This window comes from Diplotaxodon limnothrissa, linkage group LG10 (assembly GCF_057381915.1).
Source record: "Diplotaxodon limnothrissa isolate DT_005_m linkage group LG10, D_limnothrissa_male_GT1.1, whole genome shotgun sequence".
Taxonomy (NCBI): domain Eukaryota; kingdom Metazoa; phylum Chordata; class Actinopteri; order Cichliformes; family Cichlidae; genus Diplotaxodon; species Diplotaxodon limnothrissa.
The window spans coordinates 24,734,027-24,753,916 of NC_140605.1; the positions used below are offsets into that span (position 1 = coordinate 24,734,027).

Genomic DNA, 19,890 nt, shown 5'->3' on the forward strand with positions numbered 1-19,890 from the left:
ACGTCTTCAAAAAAATTGATCTCTTAATTCTCTACTATGATCAACAGCTGTGAACAAACAAGCCAGTGTTTTATGCATAATACAGTTTTTTCCCCCTTTCTCACTGACAACTGTGAAGCTTAGGTAATGTCACATGGTTTAGAGGTTTAGCAGCTCAGTGAAAACAGGATATAGTTTGTGGTTTAAATGTCATGACAACACAGGAAAAAGTAGCCCTGATGTTTTTATCTCAAACAAAATGAACAGCCCACGTCTGCTTAACACAACACAAGGAAAGCACCATCACTGATCAAAGCCTTTTATTTAATCTCCAAGGTTAAATGTTGGTTAGAACCTTTACAAGGTTGATGTAGTTTATTTAAATTATGTCAAATAAAATGTAGTTCAAATATAAAGCATTTATAAATAAGTATAAATAAGTATTTCATGTATATCAAATGCCTTCTAAATAACTTTCCCCCCCTTTATGTTTCCTTCAAAATTAATAATCCAGTGAGTACTTGTTAAATATGTTTACCTTCACGTTCACTGCAAAGATGGAATTGCTAAAGTGCCATAGTTTTATTAGACAGTTGACTGAAAGTCAACATGTTAGGGTTTAGGTTTCAGAATGTCAGACTGTTTAGGAGAACGTTAACTTTCATCTTGATTTGAAATAGGCGGTGTTTCTCTTGATTCTCTTGCAAGCTGCTTCAGTCTAATATCTGAGTAGACAACGTCCTCTTCAGCTTCATCTGAAAGAAGTAGAAACAGAAAACTGTGTCTTGTGTAATCAAAAGACGCTGATGTTGTACATTGAAAACAAGAAAGTTTTCACAAAGATTCACAATGACACAATATTTGTATTTTTTGCTCTGTACATCACCACAGTGGATTTCAAATAAAACAAATACGTGTGATTGAAGGAAAGACTTCAGTTTTAATTGGCTTTAATTCAAGGCTTAAAAAAATAGACCCTCAATTTCAGAGGCTCAAAACTGGATATTTAGACAATTGATTAACAAGCTGCATTAAGGCCAAGTTCTGTTTCCTTTTTATTTCCTGAAAAATGAAGCCGACATCATATCTAAAATCATACAAAAGCTCTAAATTTGTAATTGAAGCTTTTTGCTGTACATTTTAAATGTGAGTATAAGGAAGAGTGCCCAAAAAGTAAAGTACCTTTCGGGGTGGAAATGGACAACATAACAAGTTCATTACAAGCTGCAAACCAATAGTTACACTCCAGCAGAGTAAGGTGAGGCTTGATCTAAAAAGAGCCTGCACATTTCTGAAATAAATTTTCTGGACAGATGAAACCAATATTAACTTGTATCAGAAGGGAGGAGAAAAGTATGGAAAAGGAGTGAAATCGCTCATGAGCCCAAGGATACCAGACTGTATTACTAGGTGAAAGTAATGTTATGTGTACAAACTACACCCTTTTTGGCTCCTACCCCAAAGCACACTGTGTGCTGTTGATCTTACGTGCTGCACAATAATGTTTAATATTTAGTATTTACTGTCATATTCCCATATATCATTGTGATGTTATTTATTCTATTACTCTTGTTTACTTCTGCTTGTTTTCTTTTTTCTTTCTCAACAGGTGATCCAGGTGATCGATATATGCATTTTCTTTTTCTGCCCATTCTGTTGGTTTTTGTTTTTTGCCCTTCTCCCCCGTCCCTCTTCTCAGCTGTTTCTCTTTCCCTCTTTCTTTCCCCCAGCCAAGTCTGTCCCGTATTCAGCAAGTGAAAATAAAATAAACAATAAAAGGTGAATCAAATGGACCATTACAGCAAGGCTGGGATGGTCAACTTGGTAAAGTAAATCCGTTGGGCATCGTTCTTTGCCTTTAGACAATAATTCTGATGGCAAAAGAGCCAAACGGGACAGGCAAAAAAAAGAAAAAAAAGAAAAAGAAAAAAAAGAAAAGAAAGTAATGTTATGGGCAAATGGGTCAATCATGCTTGCTGATGATGTGACTGCTGATAGAAGTAGAATGATCATGAAGCAACCCCATCTCTGCCGGGATTCAACTATTAAATACATAATTAAATTGATAAGCTGCAAACTAGCAACACGTGGCTTGTGGCAACACAAGGAAAGAAAAAGTAGCATTGTAAGCTCTATGGGTTGTAGGCAGTCATACTGCAAGATTGAATTAGATCATGTTAGTTTCTCCAGTAAAATTTTATTCCTTTGAAAACTGGAGACTGAAATAAAAAAAATACTGGTGGTGGCCAGTGTTACCCTCAGTGTCCACGTAGAAAAAAGCCTATCATATCACTTTCAAAATCCCACGTCGCTTTGTTCTCACAAGCACATTCACAAGATTTTCAGAAAACTTGATCTCTGATTTTGAGGTCTATTTCACTGAGATTCGAACTCACCCAAGATTTTTTGTAGATATGACTTTAATTAACTTTTGATACATTTGCTACGTTTCTTTATTCTCAAATTATCACATTCACAAACTTGGGTGTCCCGCCTGCCCATCTGCTTAACAGGGTGAAGACAATAACCCATCAGCCTTTTACAAATGAGGGGTAAATATTACTAAATATTTAATGAAAAACTTTTATAAAATTCTTTGAATTAAAGGTGAAAGTCAGCATTTCAATCACATATTGACTGTTTGTGTTGAAATCAATTGTGGTCCTGTACAGAAGTTGCTACAACGCTACAAAAATATCCTTTTGTCCAACATATTATTGCCACTAACTGTTTTATAACAATTTAGCATATACTTCTGTGTGGTGATCATTGAGACAAAATTGATAAAGACAACACATTTAATATAAAAATCTTACCTTCATTAACAGTCATAATGCCAGTTGTGTTTTTGAATTTCCGGATACCAAGAAACACAGCCAGAATGAGTAGAATGGCAACAGCGCTTACTACCACAGCCACAGTCACAATGCAGTGGTCAGAAATATTACCTAGAAATTAAAACCATTAAGAAGAAATTACTGAAATAATGTAAATATAGTTTACTGGGCTACAATGTTCAATTCAATTCAATAAAACTTTATTGATCCCGAAGGTTGACCCCAAAGGAAATTGGGTTAAGGCTGCCGACCTTTGCCAGGGCCATCTTACCCTTCCGACCATACATACATTACACTACATCACATGGAGAAGACAGGTCAGAGGGGTATAACAATGCAAAATGCACAACATGAGGAAAGACAAGGAGAAAAAAGAACCCCAGACTGCGCTCCAACAGGGAGATCAGTTTGAGAACAGAAAAAACACCTCAGACATGAGAAGCCAAGCAGGAAAGATAAGGGAGAGGGAGAAGGAGAAAGTGCGACCGGCTCCGTCAAGAGCCAAGAGTCTTCAAGTCATACGTACTTCCAATTTATGCTTCAGCATTTAAAATAAATAAAATAAATCATTTAAAATGAGAAAAACTCCTATAAATACCTATACTAAATAAAATAATAAAATAAATCACTATTTAAATATAACAGAACGTAATATTTTTTTTATATTACCTGTGCAGCTTATAAGGTGGATGATGGTTTGTTCTCTGCTTATATTGTTTTGGACGATACACATCAGCTTTCCCAGCAGCTGACCATGTAAACTGATAGAAACATTTGAAATGTTGCGGTTTTCTGCAATGCTAGGTTGGGTTTTTATCAACAAGTTATCATCCAAAAACAAGGTGAACTCTACTTCATCTCCTTCAGAGGAGCAGCTGACTGTCATCTGTTGTGGTGACAAACACATCTGCAAAACAGCTGGTTCTGACACAGGAGCTGAAAGACAAACATATAGTCAACATATAGTCACATATGGATGCAATACAAACTGCAATTTAACATCCACTGTCAGCTCTGCAGTGGTCGATATCTACAGACACTCTGTTTCTCTTTGTACCTGCTAAATTATTATTGTTAAAAAAAACTGCATCTTGCAATTTTTGTGATCTTTGGGAGAGTTTGTCAACATAGATATTTTTTTAAAACAAAATCCTAAAACAGATCTATACTGCTTTTAAAAAAAAAAACAACTTACAAGTTAGTAATGTTTTTGATTATCCAAAGATATATTTTAGCTTTACAACACATTTAACATGTTCATTTCTGTTACATATATTTCACACTACCTGTGCAGCTTGTAAGGTGGGTGATAGTTTGTTTTCTGCTGGCATTGTTTTGAGCAACACATGTCAGGTTTCCCATTAGCTGACCAGGTAAGTTGATGGTAACATTTGAAACGCTGTTGTTTTCTGTACTGTTGGCTGTAGGCTGTATCAGCAACTTATCATCCAAAGACAAAATGAGCTCTACTTCCTCTCCTTCAGAGAAACAGCTGACTGTCATCTGTTTTGGTGACAAACACATCTGCGTAACAGCTGGTTCTGACACAGGAGCTGCAAAAACAAACGCATAGTCACATATAGACACAGTATCAACTGCAATAAGACATTCACTGCTACTCTAAGGAGTGTAAATACATATCAATACAGGCTTTATGTAAGTGCTTACTCATAGCTTACTTATATAAAATGTGTGCATAAAATGAATGATAATTTGATAACTCTCTTATAATATATAACCAGCAATACGAACAACGATAAATACAAACTGTTCATGTAACTACCTGCTTTTTAAATTTCCAGTTTTAGCATTTTTTTAGCACATTTTGACATGTACATTGTTATTACACAGATGTTATTCAATAAGTCAATAAGTTGTTGGTCTTACCGAGTATATGTAGATGGATGTTAACTGTGTGCAATAACACACCGTCAGTAGAACTGTGTGTTTCCATGCTGTACTCTCCAGAGTCATGTTTTGTTGCTTTTTCGAGTTTCAATGTTCCATTTGGGAAAAATATAGTACGATCCTTGTATTTTTCATTGAGACTAATTAATGTATCATTTATTAAGGTTAAAATTTTTTCTGTACTCTTTTTCAAGCTTGTCTTCATATGTGGTTTAGTAGGTATGTAAAAAACGAGTGGTTCTCCTAAAACTCCAAAACACGTCTGGGGTCCAGGTTCAGTTAGATTGCATTCTGAAGACCCTGGTAAGAAAATGAATAAACAAATGTATACAAAGAGGGAAATTAATAACTATCATTTATTTGCACTAAATAAATGAAAACCATAAACTTTGTATATATGTAACCAATTAATTGTTACTGACAAAATTCATGTGTATGAAACTTGAGTAATACTATTAATGGCACCGTTATCTGATGTACAGCACTATATCAAACAGAAATGTTCTCTCACCAGACTAAACAATAAATCATCTAAGTAATAACAAATAATAAGATAAAACATTAAAATGTTTAATGTGGATTAACAATATGGATTCATTTTGTTCTTCTAGGTACTGTTTACTGGCTGAAGCGTACCTTGTGGCACAGCGGTCATTGCTGGAGTTGCGATGATGATGTAGATCAAAATCATCTTCTGTTTGGACAGAATCAGATTATTTTGCATGTGTAGTGTACTATCAAATGTGTGAATTATCTACACAATGAATCAATAGAAACTGTTCTTACTTTGGAAAATAATGCAACAACTACTGACATACTAGACATTTTTTCCTTTTTAACTAATGTCGCCATGACAACAGTCACTCACCATATTTAAAATAAGATGTCTTCTTACTCTCTGGCATGTGAATTCACCACTGGCACCTGGATGGTATATTTCTGGTCTTTTTTCCCTTTCATGAAGAAAATGGAGGAAGACATTATTTGCCTTCATCACAACCAGAGCACGAGACTCACTGTAAATATAAAATCATTTGGTACACTACATTACTCTGTTTGGGTCGGGGGACCCGATCCTTGGGGTGGACCAATTTTTTGTGTGTGGGGTTTAAAAGCCACCAAGGCACGGTGTTTAGAAAAAATGCGTCTCAGCTGTTCTGATGCTCCTGACACATACGGGATCACTATGGGTTTTTGCTTAGGCAGCAGTTGTCCTTCTCTCCTGGATTGGCTAGAGCTTTCTTTAGGTGTCTTACCAGCTTTGACAAATGTCCAGGTGGGATGACCACATTTACTAAGGGCCTTCTTGATGTGATGTTCTTCTGCCTCCCTGGCCGCTGTGTCTGTGGGGATGGTGTTGGCTCTATGTTGTAGCGTCCTGATGACACCCACTTTATGCTCCAGTGGATGATGAGAGTCAAACCTTAAATACTGATCCGTATGCGTAGGTTTACGGTACACATCAGCTTTTAGATGTCCCCCATTACTGATGGAAATCTCACAGTCTAAGAAGGCTAACCTGCCAATTTTCATATCCTCCCTGGTGAATTTGATGTGTCGGTCCACCGAGTTAATGTTATCCATGAATTGTGGTATGTCCTGGGACATTCCAGGGTAGGATACCAAAGCCCTCTTTTCCACTTCTTCCATGTACAAATTGGCCACGATGGGTGAAACTGGGGAACCCATGACCCACCCATGTTTCTGCCTGTAGTACTGACCCTTGTATGTGAAATAGGTGGAATTAAGATACAGTTCCAAAAGCAAACACACTTGGTCGAAGCTGAGAGTGGCAATGACCTCCCAGTGGAAATTTCCTTCAGTGGTGCCGGTTTCAGTCATTATGCTAATGTACTGTTTATAAGATTGGGGCAACCTACAGTCAGCTGAGACTAAAGAAGTCACTTGGATGAGTGACAAACGTTTCTCCCACTGAAAACACTACGTCCAGATGAACAGAATCAACTTTTGGGGATTTACTTACTTGGATGATTGAGCATGCATCAAGACGATGTACGACGTTTAGTTAAAGTTCTGTGTGCATATGTGTGGGTTGTACCTGTATGTCAGATATTTTCTAAAAATACCATTTTTTTGTTGGAAGCACTCACAGTATAAGACTTCCCATTACTTTAACAAGTCTAGTAACTCTCATTTTAATTGTTATATTAATTGTTATATGGCTGATCAAACAAATTATAACTATCAATGAATATTTTGCAGCAATAATTACATGTGAAAACAGTTTTCAAATTGCTACTTTAAGCTTAAATTTTACTGTTGTCGTCAACACATCAGCACTATTTATGACATATTTGTCTGAACTGTGGACACCAAAGCTATGGTGACCAATCAAAAGGGTTTCATAACATTTTTTGTGTTATCTAGTATTTTTTACAATCATAATCAATCAATCAATGTTTACATTTTTTAGATTGTTTTTATAGTACAGTAATTTCACCGATGAGAATTAAGTTTAGCATTACTTACCAGCAACTGGAGTTCTTCTCTGTGGCGGCAGTTATGACGGGCTTTGGGCTGCTGTGTTTGTCTTGTGGTTTGGACAGAAATGAGTAAGCATGTATTTAAAGTCATGTTAGTCTTACTCAAGCAATTAAGTGTCTCATTATACTTGTCTTTACTTATACAAACATGTAAATGCAGTAGTTAGACAAATTAGAGTATCACTAGTCATGTTTGAGCTGCTATGTGGATGGAAAGAGTATCTTTACTTACAGTTACTAAGTGTAGCCCAGAAAATCATCTCGGGGTTAAACTGTTGATAATAGAAGAGAATCTTTTAAGGTGTGTTTTGCAATATATGCAAAAAGACAGCATTGAGGGTTCCTTTAAATCATGGAAATGTCCCATTATATTACTATAGCATCACAAAAGTTTAGATAAGTTAATTCATCAAGACACCCAACACAGATAATCCCATGTTCTACTCTCACTAGACTGACTGTGATACCGCATGCTTCTCTGAATCTCTGTAAACATACCAATGAAGCACTATATGCCTTTAAAAGGATTTTATTCTCACGTCCTGTGAACTCATCAACATGGTCTACAGCAAGTATCGGTTGACACCCTAATGTGGGATGCTAAAACTATGTTAGGTTAAAACCACAGCTCTTTCCATTTTAAATTTGTTGCAGATGCACTGACTGATTGAAGTTTATATTTAAAGATACAAAGAAAGTACACCCACACAAAGTGTGAGAGAGAGGGGTACAATATCATATAAACTGCAGGGAGAGAAATGTGATTATAATATATTAAGGTTAGTTAAATGATCTGGTATAAAAGTAATAGAATAATGTTCGTGTATTAAGAGTGGTTTATACTTTGGAGACATTACTTCACAAAGACACAGTGAAGCTCCTTCTGATCGTCTCTATACTTGTCCATCAACACCCTGAAAACAAACACTGTATCAGTAGCACTCTTTCTTGGCATTAAGCTATACTGCTGCTCACTCGTCACTTTCTCTCTTATTAACCTAGCTTCAACACTTTCCTTTCTCTTCATGGTATGGCTCATCCACTGTAAATCACTCATGTTCGTAAAAACTAGTACCAGTGCAATTCCCCATTCCTCAGCCATCTCACTCTCCAAGACTGAGTTAAAATAAATCAAGTTAAAAAGCCAACTCTATTTTTTTTTTTATCTATCTTAGACAGACAGATAGATGGTGATGTAGTTTTATGATAAGCCAAAGCCAGCTTGGCTCAAAACTAACTCAAATTATCTCCAACACACTGCTGTAAGGTTACTATTAGTTTCAGGTGCATCACTCTGGTGCTGAACCCACCAGTTAGCTCATTTCTGTCACTTGGTGTATGGGTTTGATAGCTGAAGCATAAACCGAGCTAGCATAGTTGTTGTATTAACAATAACATTTCAGTTTTTACAAAGCTACACTATACTTAGACTAAAAAATGACATAAACATGTACTTACAGCATACATGTGTAGTCTCTCCATGTAAGTCTGCTTTATATGTATGCAACTAGCACTTGCAGTATACTAGGCAGCTGGTGGCTAAAATCACTGGTACTGGCGCCACCTGGTGGTGAGCCTGTAATGCTTCATCCCAGGGTTAATATTAACAGACAGTCTGTTAAAAGAAGCTGTAACTCAGGAGTTTTCGGTCTTTTCAGTGCTTTGAGAAGAACACATGTCAGTTGTAAATCATTCATTTCTATGCATGCATCAGAGTCAACACATTTACGTTTATATTTGAGAACATTTTACACATTTACAAAGCTTTCACAAATCTGTTTAAATTTCGATATTTGTTTACACATTTACAAATCTGATCTCTCACATATGGTTGTAAATAGGAAAACATGGATTGAGGTACAAATATACAACTATCCACTCAAATTTACAAAACAATTACTGCAGTAATAGCCTTTACAATCACAATTAAACAAGATCTTGCAGGTGTTCTGCATTTTATTGCACTGGATCCATCACCACCTAGTATGGCAACAGCACTGCCTACAACTTCAAAGCTCTCCAGAGAGTGGAGCAAAGATACAGTAATTGGAGGTGAGCTTCCCTCCCTCCAGCACATCTACAGGAAGCGGTGCCTGAGGAAAGCGGGGAGGATCCTCAAAGACTCCAGTCACCCCAGTCACACACTGTTCAAACTACTTCAGTCCAGCAGGATGTATGATAGTGTCCGGTCCTGAACCAGCAGACTGAGGGACAGCTTTTTCTATCAGGGCATCAGACTGCTCAACATTGACCACTAACATAGACACTTCACTGTCACTTACCGAAACTTCGACACTTATGCACTCCATATTGCACATAAATGCCATTTCTTTTGCACAATATTCATACTGCTGACTTCTCTATATGTTATATATATATATATATATATATATATATATATATATATATATATATATATATATATATATATATATATATATATATATATATAAAAACACCCAGCACGCCCCTGCGGGCGGTTTATCCTTCAAGCTCAGGTCCTCTACCAGAGGCCTGGGAGATTGAGGGTCCTGCACAGTATCTTAGCTGTTCCCAGGACTGCGCTCTTCTGGACAGAGATCTCCGATGTTATTCCCGGGATCTGCTGGAGCCACTCGCCTAGCTTGGGAGTCACCGCACCTAGTGCTCCGATTACCACGGGGACCACCGTTACCTTCAAGGACCATGACATGTTGCTTGTGAAGCTTTGACACAAGAATTTCTCTCGCGTGTGCTGTACCAGTGTGCCAATAATGTGTTGTGACAATAAAAGTGATTTGATTTGATTATAAAAGAAAACAATAATTCTTGTTCACAAGTTACAGAGTGAGTTTATTACACTCTTGTCTCTTTCCACTTTATGTCTGGCTTTGGTTTATAGTTTGTACTGCAAAACACAGAAAATAAATGCAACATTTTGAGAATGTTGGGATTAATACTGGGATTAATAAAGTATGCTGATTGAGAAGGAATTGTGTGGAACACGAGGAAAACACGTTTTATTATACTTTCAAAATGTCACATGACCACAAAACATGACATATAATACTGAGACTCTAAGCCGCAGGCAAAAAGCTGTATGCACTGAGAATACATGACTAAAATAACAAACTGTAACAGGAGAAGTATTTCTAGAGTGAGCCTTTCATGTTTTTTGTATTGTTACATAGAATAAGTGGGCATTTTGATATCTGCTATGATTCCTAATAGTAATATCAGGCCAGTGTTACGCAAGATACATGTATAGTATACACTTTCTCAGCGTGTGCTGTGCAACTAAGTTGGGTTTCATTGTTTTACAGTCATGACAGACACAGTGAATATTAGCTAAAATGTTTAAGCTATGAGATGATGGTTGATGCTTGACTCAGCTGTTGTCTTAGAGAGGCACAGCTCACCTTTGCTGTTATTTGCTATATATACAAAGAAGAGCACAAGAAACGCACAAACACTAATGACCACAGCTTTTTAAATCTCCAGTGTTATATGTAAGATGTTGGTGAGAGCTTCTAACGGAAACTGCTAACTTGGCATGAACAGGTTTAAGACTGGTGCTAGGTCAGAATGTATTAGGGGAAAGCTAACTTGCATCTTGATTTGAACGTGGTGTTGCTTTTCTTGTACGCTGTTTCACTTTAACATCTGAGTAGATGATGTCATCTTCAGCATCATCTGAAAGACATAGAAACAGAAATTGATTTTTAGGTAGTCAAAAGATTTTACAATTATATATGAAAGACTTGTAACAATAATGTTAGGATACTGTCAGATTCAGGTAGTTTGTGCTATGTGCACCACTGCAATGGATTTTGAAAGAAACAACCAAAATATGATTGAATTCCAGACTTAGGGGATTTAACAACAGTGTTGCATTAGCTGTTTATGAGTTGGATCTATTGAACCCTGATGTTAGATTGCATCCCAAAGACCCAAATTGATGCAGACCATCAAAACTTTAGGAGAACTTTAGAAGTCAGTAAACTGGTACATTCTTTTAAAAAAGGATTTCACTGGCTGGCTCAGCAATGCCATTCTTCTTCTTGCCATGCAAACCTCCACCTCAGAGGCTCTTTGAGATCCCTCATGTAATCCCACCCCCACCTTGACCTCCTTCCTCACACTACACTACTGTCTCACTGTCTTCATACATGTCCTGCACCACCCTCATATAGTTCTTGGACACTCTTCTTTCTCATATAGTGCCCTGTTTTCTCTTCTCCACCCAGGCACAGTGCAACTCCTTCTGGCCTTCTCTATACTTCTCTATCAAAACTGTCTCATTAACATATGACTCTCTCATCCCTCCTTAACCTAATGTTAAAAAAACCTTCCCACAGCTTCAGGGAATGGTTCAGTCTGTTTTGCAAGTATCTTCCCTGTATCTTGTATCATATCTTCACAGGTATGTAATCTGGAGTTCAACGCTTCCGTACAGATCCTTTGCACTTCCTTCTTCACTATCTTCACTCCATTTGAGGCCTTCCTCTCTGAAGATGGTCCTTAAAATACTCACTGTAACTTACTGCACATCCTTTCCAGCTCATTTTTTTTAAAATAACAAGTCAATACAAGGCACTTCCTCCTTCTTCAGTATCCAGCCTCACATACACGTCAGTTTGACCCTTTTTCCTTTGTCACCTCTCTCTTCGCTGTACACTAGATGCCAAGTGCTCCTGACCTTTTGACTTTTTCTTTCCCAGCCTTGTACTTTCTGGTGCTTACTCATTCCAACACCAAATCTCCTTGTCTTCTTCCCTCTGTTCATTAATTAAACCAAATACCATCTTGGCAGTCTTCTTCACCACCACAGACTGTATTTCAATCACATATTGATTACTTTATTTAAAATACATTGTTGTGGTATACAGAGACAAAACAACAAAAACTGTGTCTTTGGGCAACAAGCCATGGCTCTAACTGTAAGGTGAATAACTTACTTAACTAGATGAATTTCATATTTTCCAAAATTATTTTCAGGAATGTCGAGACACCTGCATTGTTTTATATTAATTTGGGAAGTGATTGTGTAATTTTAGTGTGGTACTCAATGAGACTGAACTGACAAAGGCAGTAGAGTTAATTTAACATGTACAGCAAATCTTACCTTCATTAACAGTCATGATACCAGTTGTGTTTTTGAAATGCCGAGTACCAAAGAACATAGCCAAAATAAGCAGAATGGCAACACCTCCTACTACAGCCACAGTCACAACGCAGAGGGAAGACTTAGTACCTAGAAAATAAAATCATTAAGAAGAATATATTGAGATAATACATTCTTGTAGATGAAGATATAGTTTAAAGGGCTACAATTACCTCAAGTCACACATACAGTTAGGTCCATATATATTTGGACATTGACACAAGTTTTGTTTTTTTACCTGTTTACTAAAACACTTCCAATTAGAGTTATATGATGGACATAGACAGAATTTGTAGACACTCAGCTTGTATTTGAGGTTATCCACATACAAATTGGATGGAAGGTTTAAGAGTTTCAGCTCCTTAACATGTACCACCTTTTTTTAAAAGGGACCAAAAGTAATTGGACAACTGACTCGAAGATTATTTCTTGGGCAAGTGTGGGCAATTCCTTCGTTATGTCATTATCAATTAAGAAGATAAAAGGACTGAAGTTGATCTGAGGTGTGGTACTTGCATTTGGAAGATTTCACTGTAAACAGACAACAAAATAAGCTCTCCATGCAGCTCAAAAGCTGCCAGCTGAGAAAAGAGAAAAAAAAACATCCAAGAAATCACTACAGAGGCAAAATCTACAGTTTGGCAGATTTGTTCAACCCACTGAATTAAAGCTGAAAGTCTGCACTTTAACTGCATCAGAGCTGTTTAATTTAAAATTCATTGTGGGGTTAGGGTTTACTTCTATTTATGCTTCAAACTCTAAAACCTCTTTAGCAATGATATTTATTATTATTATTAGTAGTAGTAGTAGTAAACACTAAACAAAAGAACTTAAAAAAAACAACAACTGTAATACCTGAACAGCCTGTAAGATGAATGGTGGTTTGTTCTCTGCTGACATTGTTTTGGACAATCATACACATCAGCTTTCCCATCAGTTGCCCATGTAAGCTCATGGTAGCATTTGAAATGCTCTGTTTTTCTGGACTATTTGCTCGTGTCTGTATCAGCACGTTAGTGTCCAAAGAGAAAATGAACTCCAGGTCATATTGTTCAGAGGAGCAGCTGACTGTCAGGCGGTCTGGTGACAACACAAACACACAGTCACATATAGATGCAACAACAATTATAATATGTCATTGACAGCTCTACAACCTGTTATCTGTTTCTAAAGCCTTTATATACATACTTATGTTTGAAATATGTATGAATATGAACAATAATTTGATTTGATTATAATTGGAAGTCTTTTATAATATATAACTGCCAATTATAATAAAATAAAATAACATGTATTAAATACTATAATTATAATCCTGAAACTCGTATGTACCTGCAAAACTGACTAAAAAAAACCTGCAGGTTTTGAATTTTGTGACCTTTCAGACATAAAGTCCTCAGTTTGAAAAAGTTATTTTTCCCTCTGTTTTTAGCTTCATAACACATTCTGACATTTACTTTAGTATTGCACATACGTTATTTGAAGACAGTGATTGTTTGGTTTTACCTAGTATAGCCAGATAGATGTGAACTGTGTGCAATAACACACCATCAGTAGAATTGTATTGTTCCATCGTGTACTCTCCAGAGTCATTTTTTGTTGCTTTTGTTAGATTGAATATTCCATTTCCAAAGAATGTACGACTCTTGAAGTTTTCATTTATATTAACTAATGAATTATTTTTTAATCTTAAAATGACATCTTTATTCTTTGTCAAGCTTGTCCTTGTATACGGAATAGTAGGTAAGTAAAAAATGAGTGGTTCTCCTAAAAATCCAAAACACGTCGGGGGTCGAGGTTCAGTTAGATTGCATTTCAATAACCCTAATGAGAAAATTAAGAAAAGGAGAAATTAACCATTGTCATTCATTTTTACAACAGTGAAAACCATATACTTTGAATATTATACATTTCAAATGGTTTATTTTTACAGTTACTAACACATCTCATATCCCTGAAATGACTTGTTAATGACTATTTCAATGCAACAACTAATGAAACCATTATCTAATGTAATGTTATACAGCATTTATATATATATATATATAGTTATGTATGCTTTCATGACATCAGACCACACAATGAATAATACAATCAAATATTTAAATGCTTTTGTGAATTAATTGAAAAGCTGTATGAATTTTTTATCTACATAAATAATTGAAGCGTACCTTGTGCCACAGCAATGATTGCTGGAGCTGTGACAATCATGTAGATCAAAATCATTTTCTGTTGAGATACAATTAGAATATTGTTTCTACTGCACATATGACATAACACAACTAATATGTGTTTCCAAAATAGAAGGAAAGAACATGAGGACATAAGAAGTTGTAAAAAGATTTCTTGCATGAATTTTCAAGGTAGTTTTTTTTAATATATTTTAGAATTCTTTGTTGTTTTTTCGAAGTACAGTTGTTTCACTACATTTCTTGAGACATAAGTTTAGCACTACTGACCTGGCCTGTATTTTTATATAGCGCTTTTCTAGTCCCTCTGACCACCACCAGTAGGCAACGGGTGAAGTGTCTTGCCCAAGGACACAACGACGGAGACTGTCCAAGCCGGGGCTCGAACCGGCAACCTTCCGATTACAAGGCGAACTCCCAACTCTTGAGCCACGATCGCCCCGGAAGACCTGCAGCAGAAGTCCTTCTCTGTGGCAGCAGGGTGGGACAAGCTATGGTGTTTTGGTTTGGACAGAAATAAGTAAGCATCTATTTAAAGTCACTGATGTCATACTAAGGCAGTATCATATTTTTTTCTGTACTTGTACAAATATGTACATATACTGTAGTAGCTGGCTAATTTAGAGCTATACATTTTTTTAAATATGCATTTTCAAGCTGCTGTATTGAGTACAAGTTTAGAGGCACAGAAATCATCTCCAGATTAAACTGTTAATAATAATTCACATGAAAGACTGTTCAACGGTACGTTTTACACTACGTACAAAGCAAGATCTGATATCCTGTTAGTATTGTTCCTACGTCTTCATAACAAGATTGGTCCAAGATCAGCATTGCAACTGACCAGTGCTGTCAGTGTTGTCTGAGCATTTATTTAGCATTATATAATGCTGCTCCTCCAAACAATATAAATCTGACTGTCTGACATTGCAGGCTAAAAAGTCAGAATGGTCCACAAAGTCTGGATCTTTGTAGACATACCATTAAATTACTTATCCATTTTTCTTTTTCATTTACGCTCTTGCAATGTAGATGATGTCAACATACACCGCATTATGAGAGTTTGTGAAAAGAGTTAACTCCTTAATGTGGGATGTTAAAACCAGATTACGCTAAAACCACAGCGCTTTCTATTTTAAGTGTCTCAGCTGAAGATACACTAACTGACTCGTGTATATTTTAAGACACAAAGAAAGAACAAAAAAGAAAAGTAAAAGAAGTAAAACTTGAGAGAAAAAGCTCTGGTAGTTCAGGGAGTTCTTATAAATTTGCATACCATGTCAGTAGAGTGGGGCTGGAGTCTTTGCGGTCTGATTTTGGCCCCAGGCCCAAGTTCCAGTTTGGGACTTTGGCCCCATCATGTGGCTAGTACGGATCATTACATTGTTTGCAATTCAACTCTTGTGTTTCACATCAAGGGTTTTTACAATCAGGCAGTCCTGCCTGTGCCCCTGAACAATAACAGTTAACTACACATTGTTAAGTTGTCTTGCTGCAACTGAAGAATTAAAACAAAACAAATGCTGTGTGTGTAACAGTGCAACAAAACGTTACCTGTCCTTTTACTAACTGCTTAAGTAGTGATGGTTTTTAGCCGCTAGCTAACTGGGTAAGGGTGTCATGAGTCTGTAGCTCTGCCCACCATTTTGGGGAACATATTTTGTTTTAAAGTAAGTTACAGGGCTTTTCCCCTGCCTTTCTGGTGGGCTTGTATTTCACTTAAACTATCTAATATGCATATCCACATAATCATGGATTGTTATAATTATGATGTTAAAAAAACCCCACACACTGTATTTTAAAGGAAAATAGCTTACAAAACAGATTATATTCGATTTACCTTTTAAATATGACAAAAATGCTGATTTTACAGTTGCGAAATTATTGTATCACTAGAGTTAAAACATTTAATAAGCTTTCTGCCTTGCTCTGTATCTCACTGTACAACTATATACTGACAATAAAGGCATTCCATTCTATTCTATGATGCAAACCTTTCTCCATAGTATATACAGTATTTTGGAGAAGTTATAAAATTTCACTGTGTGTGTGTGTGTGTGTGTGTCTGTGTGCGCATGTTTTATGTGTATAGATTCTTTTCTTACATTCCTACCCTACCATGACAACCCCTTTCTTTTGCCTTTCTAATATTCCGGTTTCAGTTTAGTTCCCACAGTTTTTTTCATCTACCATATGGACTTTTTAAATGTCTACAGTCAACACAGCCCTGTCCTCCAGCACTTTGTACCCCATCAGGTGCATTGCACTGTCCCCACCTGGTGACAGTGATATGATTTGATATGATTTACTTCAAAAATCTGTTACAATTACTGCTAAAGGTTACAGATGTTTTAGGCAGGTGCCTAGTTTAGTTTAAATAACTAAACTAGGCACCTGCACCCTTGTCATTTTATTGATTTGAATACTTTTAGCACTAATTATTGGAACACAAAATTTGTTTGGTAAGCTCATTGACCCTTGACCTACATACACAGGTAAATCCAAACATGAGAAAGGTTATTTAAGGTGGCCAATTGCAAGTGTTTCTCCTATTTGTATCTTTTCTGAAGAGTGGCAACATGGGAGCTTCAAAAAAACTCTAAAATGACCTGAAAACAAAGTTTTTTCAAGATCACGGTTTAGGGGAAGGATACAAAAAGCTATCTCTGAGATTTCAGCTGTCAGTTTCCACTGTGAGGAACATAGTGAGGAAATGGAAGACGACAGGCACAGTTCTAGTTAAAGCCCAAAGTGGCAGGTCAAGAAAAATACTCAACCCACAGACCAGCTCATAATCTACAACATAATCTTACTGCAGATGGTGTCACTGTGCATCGTTCAACTATTCAGCGCACTTTGCAGAAGGAGATGCTGTATGGGAGAGTAATGCAGAAGAAGCCTTTTCTGCACACATGCCACAAACAGAGTCGCTTGAGGTGTGATTAAGCACATTTGGACAAGCCAGCTTCATTTTGAAATAAGGTGCTGTGGACTGATGAAACTAAAATTGAGTTATTTGGACATAACAACAGACAGTATGCATTCTAAGAAAAACACACGCTACCCACAGTAAAATGTGGTGACAGTTCCATCATGCTGTGGGGCTGTGTGGCCAGTGCAGGTACTGGGAATCTTGTTAAAGTTGAAGGTTCATGGATTCCAGTCAATATCAGGAGATTCTTGAGAACAATGTTCAAGAATCAGTGACCAAGTTGAAGTTGCTCTGGGGCTGGATATTTCAACAAGACAAGTACCCTAAGCACTGGCATTCATGTGGAGCAACAAAACACCCTTATGTTTGAACCTGTTCACTTTGGCCAAACTGTTGTTTTCTGCAGTCCAGTAAGGGAACACCATTCGGGTTCAGATCAGGTGGTCCTAATCATGCCTCTCCATGTCTCACTGTCGTTGTCCACGTGAGTGTTGAAGTCCCCCAGTAAGAGTATCCAGGTGCAGCACCCTTGAGCACCCCTCCCAAGAACTCCAAGAAGGCTGAGTATTCTGAACTGTTAACTGCCATAGGTCTAGGCTGCTGGGGGATTCTTATGATGTGCTGAGTGTTTCTTCTTAAGTCACCTTTTTAACTCACATTTTCACTCCAAACGCTCATGGCAGATAGCCGCCCCTCCCTGAAGCCTGGTTCTGCTGGAGGTTTCTTCCTGTTAAAAGGAAGCTTTGGGGTTTTCTCTGATTTCTTTCTATTATTGTAGGATATTTACCTTACCATATAAAGTGCCTTAAGGCAACTGTTGTTGTGATTTGGCACTATATAAATTATATATAAAAACTTACCGGTAAATGAATTGAACTGAATAAGTGCATGTGGCACCAGGACACCCTAGGTCACAGGTTGTTGCTCGATTTTTTTAATCGTATCCATGATCTACGACCATATGTTCTGGACACTTGGGTAAAGAGAAGGGGTGAGCAATTGTGAGATTATAATATTATCGTATGCCATGTTATGCCCCTAATTAAGGATTGTGAAGCTATTATGTAGTTTTAGTTTGCATTATTCTCCTGAATTAGAAAAAGGTGATAACGATTACATTTGTTAAACTGATTTGCATTACATTAGACTGCTGATTTATTGTGAATGAATGATATTGTTTTATGATGCATTATACTGCTGAGTTATAAGAAATACTGTTTTCAGAGAGTCAGGACCCTGTTTTTTCTGATAGTAGAGGAGACAGAGCACATTCCACGGGAGCTTCACTCCCGCCGTTGTTAAAGGCAGACAAAATAGGGAGTCAACGCCATAAGTCAGGCTCGCTAGGAGTTAGGAAAATGTGAATGTTTAGGCTTTTACGACTAGGTGGGTCAACAGTGGCTATAAGAGTTTGAGTAATGCTCCACCATTTGGAGATCGATGCTGTCTGTGTGCAATGTTCATCTCCCCACGCGTGTGTTCATTAAAATCATTGTTTGACCGAAGCTCTTCTGGACCATTATTGTTTTTGTGCTCACCCTCAATATCTGAACCCGTAACACTGTCAACTGATCAACACCTGGTGGTGAGTTGAATCAGGTGGTGGGGTAGGATGCTAAATAGTGAGGGTATGCTGTGAACCTGTAGTAGAGGCCCTGGTTCGCAAGAGCTTCAACTTCCATTTCCAGCAGAGCTTCTGATTTGACCATGTTCAGCAACTCTATTGCGGAGGCTGCTGCACTGAGCTGTGGCTGCAATGTGGCTGGCCTACTGGGTGAGGTTTTCCAGGTATGCCCCATCAGGAGGAGGCCCTGGGGCAGATCCAGGACATGCTGGAGAGATTATATCTCTGAGCTGGCCTGGGAACCTCTCGGTGTTCCCCCAGATTAGCTGGAGGAGGTGGCTTGGTTGAAGGAGGTCTGGGCTTCCCTGCTTAGGCTACTGCCCCCATGACCTGGGCCATATTAACCAGAAGAAAATGCATGGATATTCTGTATCCCTTTGTGTTTATGTTATTTCCATCATTTATAAAGAATAAGTGTGTTACATATTAGATGATTATATAAAGGTTTATTTAGCAAGCCTAAACCTGATGGTAACCTTTCAAACAATGGATTTCTCAGCTGTCCAGTTGCTCATTGATTGGTCTTTGCTTTGTATCAGAAAGTGATTGTCCAGAGTCAAAATTAATTGTACTTCATCCCCCTCAGAGAAGCAGCTGACATTCATCTGTTCTGGTGGCCAGCATGTTTGAGACAGTGCTGGCTTTGACACTGGAGCTGAAAGATTTATATAAAAGATGCTGAATAAATAAATAAATAAATAAATAAAACAAGTTCCTGAGGAACTATTCTTTTTTTAAATCAGAAAAACAATGAGAATTATTTAATAATTTAAG

At 37.3% G+C, this 19,890-nt stretch overlaps 1 protein-coding gene across 1 annotated transcript; it reads right to left on the bottom strand.

The window, feature by feature from the left end:
- Nucleotides 1–633: 633 nt before the first annotated feature.
- On the bottom strand, nucleotides 634–8,710 carry LOC146624519 (uncharacterized). The gene is made up of 10 exons (XM_085363992.1): nucleotides 8,687–8,710; nucleotides 7,461–7,500; nucleotides 7,215–7,275; nucleotides 5,593–5,677; nucleotides 5,361–5,418; nucleotides 4,704–5,024; nucleotides 4,103–4,369; nucleotides 3,486–3,752; nucleotides 2,796–2,927; nucleotides 634–734 (listed from the first exon to the last, which is right to left on the bottom strand). The coding sequence occupies exons 1-10, from the start codon at nucleotides 8,708–8,710 to the stop codon at nucleotides 634–636; spliced, it is 1,356 nt and encodes a 451-aa protein (XP_085220118.1).
- Between the last annotated feature and the right edge of the window lie 11,180 nt (nucleotides 8,711–19,890).

What these genes read in the sequence shown, in the direction of transcription:
- LOC146624519 (XM_085363992.1), bottom strand. Translation starts at nt 8,710, where the DNA reads ATGGAGAGACTACACATGTATGCT. An exon ending in GAGAAGAACTCCAGTTGCTG is followed by an intron (nt 5,678 to 7,214) that starts GTAAGTAATGCT and finishes TCTTCATGAAAG; the next exon opens with GGAAAAAAGACCAGAAATAT. An exon ending in AATGACCGCTGTGCCACAAG is followed by an intron (nt 5,025 to 5,360) that starts GTACGCTTCAGC and finishes TTTTCTTACCAG; the next exon opens with GGTCTTCAGAATGCAATCTA.